The sequence below is a fragment of the Dasypus novemcinctus genome, chromosome 24, assembly GCF_030445035.2.
Source record: "Dasypus novemcinctus isolate mDasNov1 chromosome 24, mDasNov1.1.hap2, whole genome shotgun sequence".
Taxonomy (NCBI): domain Eukaryota; kingdom Metazoa; phylum Chordata; class Mammalia; order Cingulata; family Dasypodidae; genus Dasypus; species Dasypus novemcinctus.
The window spans coordinates 18,776,179-18,791,931 of record NC_080696.1 but is presented as its reverse complement, the minus strand read 5'-3'; the positions used below and the strand labels follow the sequence as shown (position 1 = coordinate 18,791,931).

The 15,753-nt window shown below is 42.2% G+C and overlaps 1 protein-coding gene across 13 annotated transcripts in view; it reads right to left on the bottom strand.

Moving 5' to 3' along the window:
• CFAP61 (cilia and flagella associated protein 61) overlaps window positions 1-15,753 on the bottom strand; it is a 309,663-nt gene that overhangs the window by 159,325 nt on the left and 134,585 nt on the right. For 7 of the 13 annotated variants that reach the window (XM_058286761.1, XM_058286762.1, XM_071211579.1 and 4 more), the window contains 2 exons: window positions 9,175-9,381; window positions 6,164-6,298 (listed from right to left, as the gene is read on the bottom strand). In XM_058286761.1, the coding sequence (XP_058142744.1) occupies window positions 6,164-6,298; window positions 9,175-9,381 (342 nt within the window). The remainder of the gene's footprint in view (window positions 1-6,163; window positions 6,299-9,174; window positions 9,382-15,753) is intronic. The other 6 variants (XM_058286763.1, XM_058286766.1, XM_071211581.1 and 3 more) reach the window with 1 other exon arrangement.

Sequence of the window (15,753 nt, the reverse complement as noted above, 5' to 3'; positions counted from 1 at the left end):
CCTCTCTCAACTGCTACAACACCAGCACAATTTTGCAAGGTTTGGACAACAATCTGGTGGGACAGAGAGAATTGCAGACAGCCTGGACCAGCTGGGGTTTAAATGCTGACCCCGACACACCAACCTGTGCCCGTCTGCCCACTCCCTCCCTTCCAAGCCCAGCCGGCTCAGGGTGGTATCACATCCACACCAGGAGGGGTGACCTGGCCAAAAGCAACAGCCAAACTGCCTTGGGGGAAAGCCAGTTATCTATGGGTCACCTGTGATGAAGCAGCTAGTGCAAAAGATCCAGGAAATTTTAAAATGTCCACGTCAAGTCATCTTCCTTTTCTGTAATTTGCTTTTCCCATAATGAGACATGATGTCAGTACTTCAGCTTTTTTGGAAAGAAGGCATATATTATAGAGATTGAGTGTCCCAGTTCTGGCATTCAGCAGCTTGGATTTGTCAATTGCTTAGCCTTTGGATAAATCATTCACCTCCCCTCCTACCCAAAACTGTTTTTGCTAGATACATTGAGGATGATGACAGCAACAACTATTTGCAAGTGTTGCTGTGAGCACTGAGTGGGATAATCCATGGAAAATCTTTAGGAAGAGCTCAAAATGCATTGGTAGCAGTAGTTGCATAGTTGCTATGTAAATTTCCAAAGAGGAAGGAATTATAACAGCAGTTAGGATAAACCACAGGCTTATGTCATTCTGATGTACACACATACACTACGTGTGATATTAAACAAGATAACATTCAGAACATTGGAAGGAAATAACCATAGAACTTGTTTTTTTCCCTTCGCTAATATTTTTTATTCTGCTATTGTATTTTTTTATTCTTGAAGGAATTCTTAATAGTTCTAATTATGTATTCTAAGTAGATAATCAAATTGTCAGTATGTGCTAGTTTTATTTTACTTTCAAATTTTTTTATTGTTTTTTTTGAAGATACATAGATCAGAACTTGTTTTTAAAAAAGGGGTGGGGGAAGTGGATGTGGCTCAAGCAGTTGGGCACCTGCCTACCACATGGGAGGTCCCAGGTTCAATTTCAGTCCCTTCTAAAGAAGACAAGCAAGACAGTGAGCTGATATGAAGGGTCCGTATGGCCTGCTGACGTAACAGGATGATGCAAGGAGATGACGCAATGAGGAGACACAATGAGAAACACAACAAGCAGGGAGTGGATGTAGCTTAGACAACTGGGCTCCTCCCTCCCACATGGGAGGTCCTGGGTTCAGTTCCCGATGCCTTCTAAAAAGAAGACAAGAAGACACAGAGAGCACACAACAAGCAGACAGCAAAGCATAAACAATGGTGTGGGGGGGAAATAAATAAATAAAATAAATCTTTAAAAAGGGGGAGAAGGGGCTCATGAAGAAATGTATGTATATTATTCTAAGAATCTCAGAAAAAATGTTCATTATAAATAGAAAAAAATGTATTTCCCATTGGTAGCATAAAACGTGTAGGAAATGGCTAGGAAGTTGTTTGAAAAAGCAAACTTACCTACTTGAAAACACGTAATTTCATTTCAAGAAAATATTACCAGGGTCACATTAATATCAGTCAGGACATGTATGATGCTGAAATATATGGGCCTGCCTCTACCAAGGAGATGCTACAGAGGTGGTTTTAAAACATGCACAAGCACAACCAAGGGAAGTCTCAACCCCGAGCCGCGAAAGTGACGGAGTTGAAGGAAGGGGTTGGGAAACATGCTGGGGAAAATCTAGCAGGTGCTGGGAGAATAATGCAATTTCCTAGGGCAGCAGATGTACAAGTGAAACAGTATCCAGTAACAGTCCATCAGATGGTAATTATAGCTGGACTGGAGAAGAACCGCCGAGATGAAAAGGGGCAATTCAAAGGGTAACTGAATGCCAGTGAGTGACATCTTCCTAAGAGATCACATACCAGGAAAAAGCGGGGCAGCACTTAGCTTGAAGAAGGGGGGTTTAAATAAACCGTCATCTTTCTTTGTAGAAGGACAAAGGGAAAATGTGGAGCAACCAAATGCACTGACTCCAAGTGGAGGCCTCCAAAGAATTCACGAGTCGAGATTTAAGCAGACCATCACGGCTGACAGCCATAAAAGCATAACAGCAGGCATTGATCACTCTGAAAGTCTGATTCCTCGGGAAGGATGATGGGTGGGTTTCATCCCCCAAAAAAATGAAACAAAAAGAGAGAGAAGTAATATCACTCTATAATTCCATGAATGCTATAAACCAAGATGAAGAAGAATTAAAGTGATTTAAAGTAGACAATGTGCAGAAGCTACTGATCCTGAGCCAAAGTATAGGAGTTTTTTTTAAGTCCAGTACAGATTTTCTGGAGTTTAATATAATGAATAATAATTATTTAAAACCCCAGTTTTGGTATGGAAATGCAGTGCCTCAGACAATTCTGAGGAATTCTGCAGGAAAGGGTCTAATCCCACTGTGGACTTTTTCCTAAGACGGAGCTCTCACTCCCTGGGTGGCCAGTGCAGGCCGCTTTCATCCCTGGTTTAGCAAGGCCCATCGGCCCCATGTTAATACTGAAAGTAGACTGTAAACTCCTGGAGGGGAGGTAGTGATGGTGCCATGGCCATCTTTGGAGCCCTGTATGAGGACAGGAAGGAAAGAGGACAGGCTTGCACATGAACCACCCCCAAAGTAAGTCAGTTGGAAAATTAATTCAACTGACTTGAATTCAGTCAATTCGGCCAGATTTTGAGTATTTCTCTGATGATGGTACTTAATGCAGGTGGGCCCAGCTGATTCATCTAATAAAAAACTTTCACCGGAAAAATTCTCAGAAGGTAAATGCACAGGCCAGGATGGCACATTCAAGTGGGGAAAAGAATCATCCGGGTCCATCCAGGAGGGTGATGGTCTTGGTCAGGACAAAGCCCCCTCCCTCACCCATAAACTTATCCTGTTGACTATGGAGACAGTATGCTGAGGCTTTGGGATCAATTGCTGTACTGTACGATGAAATTCGTCCACGCTGTTTCCTGTGTCCTTTCCTATGACCTGATATGGGGTGGGCTGGCAGTTAATAGGAGCAATAGGGAAACGTGGCAGGGACGCCTATCATCCAGGACAGGCGGGGACCACCAGGGCAGTGGGGGTGGGGGGCATCTTTCCGTGTCACGCAGTGATGACTTTCAATCACCGCTGGCTTGTGCCAGATTCAAATTGGCAACCCACCAGGACGAAACACTTTCTATCCCATTACTCATGCCTGGAGTGGCCTGTTCCCTTGAAGATTGGCTTCCTAGGTGAGAGCGAGGGAATGGACGGTCACTCGAAGATGGTTTAAATAGGACAAAAGGTGTGAACAGAGTGACTGGCGAGGGAAATGTGGGGACATGGGGAGGCAGCTGCGGGGTCCATATCCAGCTCACTGGACTGGGAGGGGGGTGCAGATATGAAATTTAAAAGGGAGAAACCAAATCCAGTTAGTAGTAACAACTACTCAACTCCCTTAGTTCAAGGGCTAGAAAACGAGTGCTCTGCTAAGAAAACAACGTATTTACGAGCCCACAGCAATTCCTCCTAAAAATGTCTCTTTGGGTCACCTTGTCTCAGATAATCAGCCTAAAATATTAACATTAACAACAAGAAAACACTAAAGCCATCTAAAACTGTTACAAAGAGGCAGGTAATTTTAAATAACAGTCTTTAGCATTTTAACCTTGATCAAACGTTTAAGCTTTCCAAAGTTCTTACTAAATCGTTTAAATTATGTCTTTAAGGAAACCTTCTCGAAAGTGAGTCCTATAAATAGCAGTAAAGGGGCTTCTTAAAAAGTCAGAATTCACCAGTAAATGAAGCAACACAACGTAGCAAGGCACATGTTAGCATCGTATTCCCACCTATGGCCAAGTGGTTCTTCCTGGGTCGGGCCTGAAACAACCCACCCCAAGCTGTGTCTTGGAAGAAGTGGGGGCTCTAGGCCAAGGCTGCGGCTGGAGATGACCACTGAGAAAGTTATTAAGGGTCAGGCATGATTTCGGATCCTACCAACCTGGGCAGTAACATTAAGATCATTTTCCATGAAACAAAACGCTTTCCCTGGCTTTCTCCCCACCTGGAGCTCCAGCTTGCCTTAAAATCTTCACCTTCAGAAATCTCCAGGGGCAGTAGCTCATACGTGTTCAGAGAAACTGTGTTCTTGGCATCCTGGGGAAAGCAGCTGTATTCCTCCCCTCGGGCCCCTGCCCTGCCCTCAGGCTGCTGGAGGACTAACCAGGGCACGGAGACCTCGAGCTGCAACTAACGTGTGCAGGATACCCATGGTTCCTTTGTGTGTTCTGACCATACTTGGAGGTGTCTCAGCAGTGGCTGCAAAAGGAATACATCTCGTCTCCTTCCCCTGACCTGTTACAGAGAGGTAAAGCAGTGGCCATGTACTCTTTACCCATAGCCCTTTGTCTGGCATCAGCACAGAGACGAGTAAGCTGGTTTTCAGTGGTAGACACAGAAAATAACCCCCACCCCGGACCCCATGACACTGTCTCGGCCCCAGATTTGTGAGTCTTGACCCTCATCCCCAAGAAGGGGACCATTCCATTCCCAGGAACTTTGCAGACAAACAGCCCCCAAGAGGGCTCAGGTGCATCTGAATTCCAGAGAGGGCAGGGATTAAGCTGCAATGCTAGTTAAGACCCTGCTACTTGAGCTGTACCTGAGCTCTACGTATGAAATGGTCTGTGTCTGGGGTTTGCTTGAAAAGCATATGGGAGGAAGGGACAGTCAGAGGGGCGATAGAAAAACTAAAATTAGCCAGGAGTTGAAAACTGTGGCAGCTGGGTGCTTAGTGTGAGGGGGTTTCAGTGCTATGCAGCGTGTAGTCTGGCACAGGGACCCATCCTCACGCTAGCACAGGTCTGTGAAGATGCACGTGTAATGGTGGAGAGAAGCATTAAGAAGCTCTTACAGCAGTTTGACGGAGTAATTCTCAGTCTGTTAACTGTGATAATAAAATAATTGGACTTGAATTTTGTCTGTTTCTTAATCTCATTTTTCCAGTAATTCACTTTTTACATAAGTATCAGTCTGTGACAGGCTGTATGTTAACAACTACAACAAAAAGATCCTTTGCCATAGACAGATTGGAAGTCCTGCTCTCTTCTCCTTACTTTTCTGGACATTTGACATTTTCCATAATATGGAGTCAAGATGAAAAGAGAATTATTTGTTTTCAGTCTCTACTCAAATACAGATTTATGGCATATTGGGAAATAAATAGAATAAATGGAATTTTAGAAATATTAGATAAAGTTAGGACTTAAATTAGCCTTAGGGAAGGTAAGGGGCTGGCCCTAGGCTGGGTCCTCATGGACCCCATCCTTGGTGCCCTCACCGGCCTGGTCGGAGCTGCTGTGCTGAGCCCATCACATGCTATTTATCTGAACACCGCATCTAGCCCTGATGAGCACCTCCTGGCTAAACGTTTGGAGAGTTTACATTTTCCACATTTCTCTTTTCTCTCCCCCGAAGGACAGGAGTTGGCCTGCTGAGACAGTATTTTTTTAAAACTCAAGTCGAAGTGTACATGAGCACAGCAAGTATCCACGAAGTCAACTGGACAAAAGATGTTTTCAAGTCAAGTGTCTGAGAAGGGCTGAGTGTGGGTGTATGTGGACGTGTCCATCCACAGAGAAAACTCTGCTGTTTCGGTCCCTTTTCCTTTTTTGATACCGAGAGGGGTAGGGGCTGTTCATTGTAAGGTCCCGAATCCCTGGTCCCCAGGGCAGCTGATAGGTTCCTTTTTACCATCCAGACTTCCCACAGTGGAGCTAAACAGACCCAGCTCAGTATTGCAGCCCCAAACGTCTCAAAATGCTGCCAGCTCTATTTTTGGTCATTTTGTCCTAAGGGTGAAGGACCTCTTATTGCTTGAAACCAAAACAGCCAAGGAAAAGGGGACTCTGCTTTTGAGGAAGGGGCTTGGCAGCCGTGGGAAGGCGTCCCCATGGTGTCGCCCTGCGGTGTCACCCCGCGGGGTCACGTGAAGTAGCCACTCGAGGGAAAGGACTGCGAGCCTGTAAGGGTATGAGCGCCAGGTTCCCTGTAATTAAGGAGCAGCCTGCTCCCGTGAAGACGGTGCCGCCGCCCCATCTGCCAGCCGCGGGAGCTGGCACTGCGCCTCCCCGCCTGCTGCCGCCCTGCTACCCACCGGCTCCTTGGAGACCTCCTTTGATGGGGCGTTGATGCCAAGCTTTTCCAGAGGATAGACAATCTGTCGTCGTGGCCGCACGGGAACCAAGTAATGAAGGGCAGATGTCAGCGAGTGGGCGTAGGGATTCTGGAACTGAAAGACAGCAATCTATATTTTAGGGGAGAGAATGTCAGAGTGCCGTGGCACAGATGTCTGCATGAGGCTTTGCAAATACAAAATTCTTAGCTCAGCCAAATCGGAGAGGGGGAAAAAAACCCCAGCAAATAAACAAACATTCTTTGAGCAGAGGAATGAATTGCAGATAATGGCTGACACTAATGAAGATAATTACGAGAGTAATTACATTACTATCTCTGTGGGAATGACAGATAAACAAGTGGTTTGGTTTATGGGATTTTTCAGTACAAGTATTTTCCCCAGGAGGATATTCTTCTCCATAGTGATCATGAATCAGCTTGAATTGACCCCATTAAGCTGTGTTATCTGCGTCTGTTAACCTTTGCTTGTTTGGCACAAGCAGCTTTAAGAAGACACAGATAAAAATGTCATCCAAGGGGCAAGTTAACGTGGATGTGAAAATCCTCCTGTTTGTGAAAGTCCCTCACAGCGACTTCTGTTGATAAAAAAAAGAAAGGCTTTTAAAACAAAAAAGTATGTGTAGGTTGTGGGTGAGGAGAGATCTAATCATATTATTTTATTAATTTCTATTAATACTAAATTATGAGCAGAATTTATGCTGACTGAAATGAACCATGATAAGGCATGTTTTAGGAGACTGTTTTAAATATTGATTTTGCCCAATTATTAAAACTTGGCAGAGAAAACTGAACGTGGTAATCTTTATTTCTGTCACATTTGTGACATCTTGAGGATATTGGTGAAACCAATTTGAGAGTATCACAACCGTTTAAACCTCAAATGTTAAACTGTGAAACCAAAACTTATAATGATCTATTTATTGAATTTAAGCTGCAAGCAAAGAAAGTAAAGCTGAACTGTAGGTGTAGTTTAATAAGTAAGATGATTTATATATGATTTGTTTGCTGCTCTAAAAATAGCACCAGGATTTCTAAAAACTTCTAAAAGAGATTTTTGAAGTCCTTCCCCACTGCACTTCACACCTTGATTTTGCAAAATGGGAAACAGAACCCAGGAGTCCCTAGCCAGAGCCCTGTATTGATGCCTGGGAGGTCTCGTAATACCTATCCCGGGAAAGGGGTGTGGAGGCAAATATCCTCATAATGCAAACCCAAAGCCTGCTATTATTGCAGGCATCTGGGGAGTTATAAGAGAATTGGGGAATTCTTACCCCAATTATTTGGTACTTCTCCTTAGCCTTGTTTAAACCTTGTACGTGTACATCAACAGGAAGCACAGTCTAAGAGGAAATCTGTTTCCAAATGTATTTCTATGTTCAATACAGCAGAGTTCATAACATATTCCTAATTCTATTTACCATTGAGGTAAATATGTAAACAGTCAATGAAATACCCAAGATTTTATCTTTATTGTTGGTACAAATGGACTTTCTACCAAGCCAGCACATTCAGGCAATATTGTGAATAAATACTAAGAATTTAATATCACATCCTGAAGGTCACAAAACTGGCACTTGGCCAAACACAAAGCAAAAGGAAATTGTGCAGGACTGAGATTTTCCAGCAGAACTGTTACCTTCACATCCCATTAAGTTTAAATCTAGGCATTCACATTGCTGTCATGCTGCATTGTGATAGGAAAAATAATCACTAACTAAGCAAAAAATAAGCAGATTCCACGTCTCACCAAAAAAGCTTTTCCATGTTTCTTCTTCCTTCCTCATCTGCCCTGTACTTCTCCAAAGGGCTTTCACTGAATGTGATATACAGTAAAAAATTACTGTTATGTGTATATACGATCGCACACTTTAGATTGTTCTTAAGTTGAATGAATAAGGTCCTTCTAAAAAATCTACTTAGCTTACTTATGGTAACAAAGAAGAAAAGTGACAATGCCAAAGAGTCTGGGCAGAACATGAGAAAGTTTTAGGTCACAAATGGAGTCTGATGGGACAACTTCCACCTAGACTGGTGGTGGAATTCTACCATCCCTCAAGTCCACATTGAGCTGAGGAACAATGCTATTGGTTAGTGAGGGGCCAATCTGCAGGGAACATTTTGGGAAATGAACTTGAATAGACCATTGCCTTTGGAACAGCTGGCACACTGAATGAGAGAGAGAGAGAAAGAGAGGGAGAGGGAGTATACTGAACTCCTATACACCAGGCATAGCTCTAGGCACTGGGGATACAGCTTTAAACAACACACACTAAAATCTTTGTCTTCTTGGTGAGATATGTAATTCTGGGGAGTGAAAAATGCTATGGAGAAAACTGAAGCAGGATAAGACGATACACAAATAATATGAAGGACTTGCTAATTCTACCTGCACATTTACATAATGTATATACAATCCATATGTGTTTAAAGAGTATTGCTCTACTTAAGTATTATACAGAATTAAGTATTCCCTATATAAAGATTACATTGGTATTATCTATTTCCACAAAATGTTTCCAACAATTTAATGGGGGATGGTTGTAGTGCTTATTTGGGATGCTATGGTAGCACACAAAATCTTTTAGAATAGAACTGATTTGTTCTAAAATGATCTTTGTTGCAAGGAACACGATAGGGTTGTTTGGGTGTTGTACAAACGCACCATAAGAAATAATTTGATTTTCATGCCTTTTAGGAGCAGTTTTGCATAGTTTTCAGGCTCTGTTTTGTCAGTATAGAAAAGCCAATGAATTATTCTACTAATTAAATTGGTTGTATTGTTTCAGAAATTAAAAGCCTTCTGGACTTTACTGTAGTGTGAGAAAAGGGCCAAACTCAACATGGCCAATGAAAATTCAGATCTGTGTTGCAATCAAAACCCATTAAGAGAGGGGTGAATAAAAATGGCACACAATGCCAACGACATGGGACCTACAGTCATTAGAAAACTGCATTATGATGGCCTTTTACCTTGCCGCTCCTGAGGTGTGGATAAATAGGGTAGTAGAGACAAGACTTAAAGCCTAAACGCAGGATCTCCTTCAGAAAAAACTTGGTGTAGTGCCGGAAAATGGGGTTCAGGGCGAAGTGATGCAGGTGCCCATGTTCCTCGCGCTGGTGATGAGTGAAGTAGATGAAGTCCTCAATGTTGTAATGGGAGCGGATGTACTCAATGTCCTAAAAAAGATGGGAAGGACACCCAAGCAATGCTTTAAACAAACTGCATGTGTTTTGTAAGAAATATCTTTCAAATATAACTTTTGGTACAATTGTAAGAAATGTGTGCTGCTTGCCTGTTATCTACCACCTTGTCTTCATTGCTGTAGCAGTTTGGTATTGTTTATGAATTCCAAAAATAGATACTGGATTATGTTTGTAAACTCATCTGTTCCTCTGGGTGTGTTCCCCTTTGATTGTATTAAATTTGGAGGTTTCATTTTTACCTGATTAAATTAAAATTAGGGCTTTGATTTAGCCATGTCAGTAAGACATTGAGTCCCCATCCCCTTGGTGGGCAGACACTCACACAGAAAACACACTGAGAAGGAAACAGAGGAAGAGAGACAGCTCATTAGACTTGCCAGAGGCCCCAGGAAGAAAGATGAGACTGATAGTCTACAGCTGAACTAGTATAGAGACCAGAGCAGCAGAACCTGGCAAAAAACAAGCCCTGGGGAGAATGACAAGCCTTAAGCCAGCCCACACCTGAGATCAGAAGAAACTGGGATCATGGAGCTTTAAGATGAAGGAGGAAGAATGAACCCTCACAGACATTGCCCACCATCTTGTGTCAACACGTGGCAACAGATTTGGGGTGAGAAAGTACCTCTTACAGTACCTTGAGTTGGAATCTTTAGGGTTTGGTAAATGTAAGCCTCTACCCCAAATAAATATCCTTCATTAAAACTAACAGCGTTCTGGTACTTTATGTCAGCACCCCTTTGGCTGACTAATACAAAATTTGATACTGGAGAGTGAGTTGTGCTGTTGCAATTACCAAAATGCTGGAACAGTTTTATAAATGGGTAAGGGGTATTTTTTGGAGGAATTGACGTGCTTGATAGACAAGATCTAGATTGCTTTGAAGAGACTGTTGGTAGGAATATGGACACTAAAGAGACTTTTTATGAGGGCTTAGGAGTAAATGATGAAACTATTATTGGAAAGTGGATGAAAAGTGATCTGTGTTTTAAAATCACAGAGAGCTTAGCAAGATTGACTCCTGATGTTTTATGGAAGGCAGAATTTGAAAATGGCTAGCCTGGGCATTTAGCTAAAGAACTTTCCAAAGTAAACTTGGAGAATGTGGCTTGGCGTCTCCTTGCAGCTTATAGTAAAATGCTAGACAAGAGAGAGAAGCTGAGAACTGAATTGTTGGACACAATGAAACTATAAGTTGATTCCAGAAATCTCAAGCCTCTGGAAATAAAGCCCCTAGATGATAGTGCCCCATTTGAGAACTTAACTAAACTTGGAACTTGTAAATCAGGACTTGAAATGCAGTTATCCAGGAAAGATTTGTGGAAAGCCTTATTGTCTGATGGCTTGGACCCCTGCTTCTTGCATGCTAAACCAACAAGTTTTTTGCAAGAGCTATATGAACAAAATCACTGACAACCTGGACTAAAAGGACAAGGAGGAAGAAATGAAAGGGGAAACAGCTTTAAGAGGAAAATCACGGAAGCTGAAATCTGGAATTAAGACATCTCCATGGGCTAAGAGAGGAACCCCACCCACGTGTACAGAGAGGGTGAGTTGGCCTGGCATTTGCAGAGGGCGGATGATGTTCCAGTCCATTCTTCAGGCAGTGTTTTGCCACCCCAAGCTACTGAGAGGGTGGAGCATACTCCCCAAGTGTTGGGGAGGGTAAGGAGGACACCCAATTAGTCTAGAGGGGTGGGTCTGCCCCCCATAATTAGGGACAGCCAGGTTGCCAATTCACTGCTCTGAGAGGGTTGGGCCTGTAGGCCAAAGATTAGAGAGAATGTTGCTTTCCCCACTAAGGAGGTTAAGACTCTACCCCAAAGTTTGGGTAAAGTATGGCCATTACCCCATACTAATACAATTGCTAAAATATATATATATATATATATTTTTTAAATTGAAAATTGTGCTTTCTGAAAGTTGCTTGTTCTGATGGCTTCTCTTTGGAGGATGGCCAGGCATCTTTGGAATTTGTTCCCTACAATCCTGGTGGCCAAAAATCTGAAGAGCCTTGAGCCCTGTGATTGACCAAGCACAGGACAAGACCTGCTGCTGGGTGAGGTGAGCACAAGCTTGGTTGGGAGGCACAGAGTCCCTGGCACTCACTAGATTCATTATTCTTTACCTGTGCACGTGGAAGCATGCCCTCCCATGAGCTAGAACTTTGGTTGACACATGTGGCCAGGTTGGACCACAATAAACTGGGAGGCCGGGCCTCGTTCGGAGGCATTCCTTAAACTTTTTATCTCTCTGACATATACCATTTTGACATGATGGAAGATTACTTAAGAGATGGATGAGTGTTTGCATTTAAAAGGAATTGTGTGGCACATGCTTCATGGTGCTTCTGTTTCTATGGGCCCAGTTCTGCTCACCACCTTTGTTTCCTCCCCTACACTGGGAGCAGGGGTCAGCCATGCTAAGTGTGCTCTGGTTTGGTCTGCAATGCTTCCCTGCCAGCAGGGTATGCTGCTGCAGGGGGTGCAGGGTGGGGGGAGGATGGGGGAGGGGAGCAATGCAAAGTGAGTGTGGCTCTCACTGTTGACCGGAAACTACAGACACCTGAATGGTAGATAAAATCAAATCGCATGCCAACTGGAAAGCACCAACTTATATTTCTTATTTTCCACATAAAAATTATTTTAAAAGCATACTTTCAAAAGGAGGAATTGGAGGATGCAAGGAACTTAAACGATTCTGTGGTCAGCAAGGCTGGCACTAGCAAATTCATGAAAACTGGGAAATCTCTCTCCAAGCCCATTCAGGTCCCTTGTCTTTCCAGCTTCTGCCACAAAGCACAGCACAGCAGAGGCAGGGTTCAGGGTAACTAGGCCAAGGGCTGTAGCCCAGGGCAATTCTGGCAGTGCGTGACCTTCCAATCTGCTTTGACTCTGTAACTGTCTTTACAGTGTAAGACTTCACTTTAAATTACCAAGGAACATTTCTTATTATAAAATAAAATGAGTGATAAGTGTAGGGCTGAGAAATCATTGACAAACAAAAAAGCAAAAAACCAACAGAGGTTAACTCAAAATAAAAGATGGGTCATGATGTGTATTTTATTTTCTTCCAACCCCACATCCCTTATAATAATAAAAAATAATTTTAAAAATAATGAGGGTAGAAAATGATGGGGGGCAAACAAGTAAGGCAGTTTTACCTTGGAAAAAAATGCACCAAAGTTCTGTACCACTAGATTAAAGCTCAACTATCTAGTTAGTCCCTGGAGGCCTGCTTGCTAGTGCTACAGTCAGGTACCACAGAAGTAAGCCAGAGAGCTGACCTTCCCACTGACTTAGACAGAGGAGGACAGCCACCCTTCCCACGACGGGAGAGACCAATGGAGAAACAGGCAAGGCGACCTGATATCAAGAATGCCCAGGCCAGCACCCATACTGATAATTCAATCTTTCATTCACAGACATGAACAGAGAAATCAGAATTACCAGATTTTTTAGGATACTGACAAATGCAAAGGACCAGAATAAAGATGTGTAAGACTAACTCCAGAGGAAACAGATTAAACAGAAGAGATTAAAAAAAAAAAATTCTACTCATTGTCCTCAGAGATACATCTTACATACAACAGAAATAAGCTGCTACAAAAAAAAAAAAAAAAAAGAAAGAAAGAAAGAAAGAAACAAGAAGGGAACGAGGCAGGGATTTTAGAAGTTAAATATAGGAATCCTAAAATAAAATTTCCAGTATAAGGCCTGGTTAATAGAACAGACATAACTGAAGATTAATCAGGAACCAGAAAAAAAAAATCAAGGAGATATTCTAGAATGAAGAGTAAGAAGTAAAAGAGATTTTTTTTCAAATGTGAGAAGAAAGTTAAGAGACATTGAGGGATCTATTCAAAAGATCCAAGGTCCATCCAAAAAAGAACTCAAGAAAAAGAGAGTAAGAAATTACAGGGGAAGAAACAATGAATGAAATCATGAAGGCATTTTCCCAAGCTCAAAATGTTTTCTGGTAAAATTTTATTATTTCAAGAATAAGAAGAAAATCCTAATTCTCCAGAGAGAAAACAAACACATATTTACTGACAAAGGATCAGAATGAGGCTGCCATCAGATTATATTTTATCAGTAAAATTGGATACTGGAAGACAATGATATAAGAACATCAACATTCTGATGAAAAATCTTAATGAGCAAGAATTCTATACAAAGCCAGATGAGTATTCAAGTGTGAGGATAAAACGAAAATTTCTTGGGTATATAAAGACCCAGAGATCTTACCACCCACCACTCTCTCTTAAAGAATCACTGAAATATGTATTGAGTCTAAAAAGAATACAAGAAAGAGATAGTGTAGAACAAATTAAAGGAATAAAACTATATGAATATTTCCATAAGTGCCAAAATTATACTTAATAAAATTCAATTGCTGTTCAAACTAAAAACTTTAGCAAGCTAGTAATAGAAGGAAATTTCCTTAACCTGATAAAGGATGGCTTCCAGAAACCTACAGCAAATATTACAGCAAATGGATGGGAAATATAATCTCATTCCCACCAAAATCAGGAACACCACAAAAGTGCCCCTTTTAACACTACTACCCAAGATTGTCCTATCCATACAATAAAAATCAGAAAACAAAATAAGGTATAAATACTAAACAGGAAGCTGTGATCACAGCAGTGCCTCCCATTTCGCATGGCCTTGAGCAATGTCAACTTGCCACATTCCATCAAGAGGTGGAGTCTATTTCTCCACCCCTTGAATTTGAGCATGCCCCATAATTGTTTTGATCAATAAAATATGGTGGGACTGACACTGTGTAAGTTCTGGGCATGGCCCTTAACTGACCTGGCAGCTGCTACTTCCTACTGATGTGGGCTATGGGTGGGAGGCTCTTTGTCTCTTCAGAGATAACCTTAACTTAAGCTATCTGTCCTGACTTGTGGGTGTGGGATGGTGAGAGGCTGCAGCCCTTCCCTTGGTAACCATGGCAATGACTCCAGCCCCAGGAAACAGTTTATCAATGCAAACTCTATAAACTTTAAATATTCAGGGAAAATGCAAACCAAATGTGCTAAAAGCTTATCTAGAATGTATGAAGTCCATGCTAAAAGCTTACCCAGGATGTGGAAGATTTATGCTAATTCAAGCCTATTGAGCACTGAAACAAAAGGACCATTTGTATAAAAGGAACTTGAAAGTCTTATTCAGGGCTCGGGTTTGCAACAGAAAGCTCCCGAGTCCGGCTGGCCGTCAATATACCATTTTTCCTTCTCAAAATCATTCCCAAGTCCTGGCCTTTCTATACGCAAATAATTGAACCTCTCTCAAATTCTACAACACTACCTTTTGGAAACCTTGCTCTTGAGATGCTCTCAGACCCCACCCATCATGCTGTGAGGAGCCCCAAATGAGCTTCAAGCTGATAGCATTGACCCATAGCCATGTGAGAGAGCCATCTTTTTTTTTCTTTTTAAATTATTTTTTGTTTCTTTTTTGTTTCTCTCTCTCTTTCTTGGGGGGACCCATCCTGAAGGTCAAGCCTCGTAGAGCCTACACACGACTTCATCCCAGCTACCATCAGATTGCAAACATGTGAGAGATTCTGAGCAAGAACCATCACATTGAGCCCAATTAAACCATAGAACCATGAGAAGTAATAATAAATTATTGTTTTAAGCCACTAAGTTTTAGAATAACAAACCCTAATAGAGAACAGGAATAGAAAATTATAAAACTGCTCTTGTTAGTAGGCAATAGGATTATCCAGAAAAGAGAATCAATTGAAAAACTCTCAGAGCTAATAAGAGACTTGAAAAAAGTGGTTGGATGCAAGATCAAAATGCAAAAATTAATACTTTTCCCAAATACCAAAGTAAACATTTAGAAAGTACAATGAGAATAAGTTTCTATTCATAGTACCAAGAAGAATCATAAAACATGTAGAAATAAACAATAATTGTCAAGATTGTATCAGCCAGCATCTCAGCAGGAAACAGATGGTATGTTCAAATTAGGATAATTGGAGGCGGGTTTAATAAAGGGGTTATTTACAAGGATGGGGGCAGGGTGTGGGGATCTGAGCAGAGATAGTGCGGCAGGAACTACAAGCTGTTACCACACTAGGTTAGGGGCATAGGCAGGAAAACTGGTTACTGGAACCCGAAAGAGAGAGGCAGGGAGAAGAAGGCCACCTTGAGAAGGCAAGGGAACTGGAGAGAATAGCTAGCTCAAGGCATCCCACCCTCACTCTCCTCCCTCCCTCTGCTCAGATTTCCTTATTGGTCAAACCCAACTGGGAGCCAAAGGGCAGAGACGCCCATGATGTTGCCCATTAGTCAGCTTCCTGGGAAAGAACAAGGTGAAGGTGGTAGAAAAG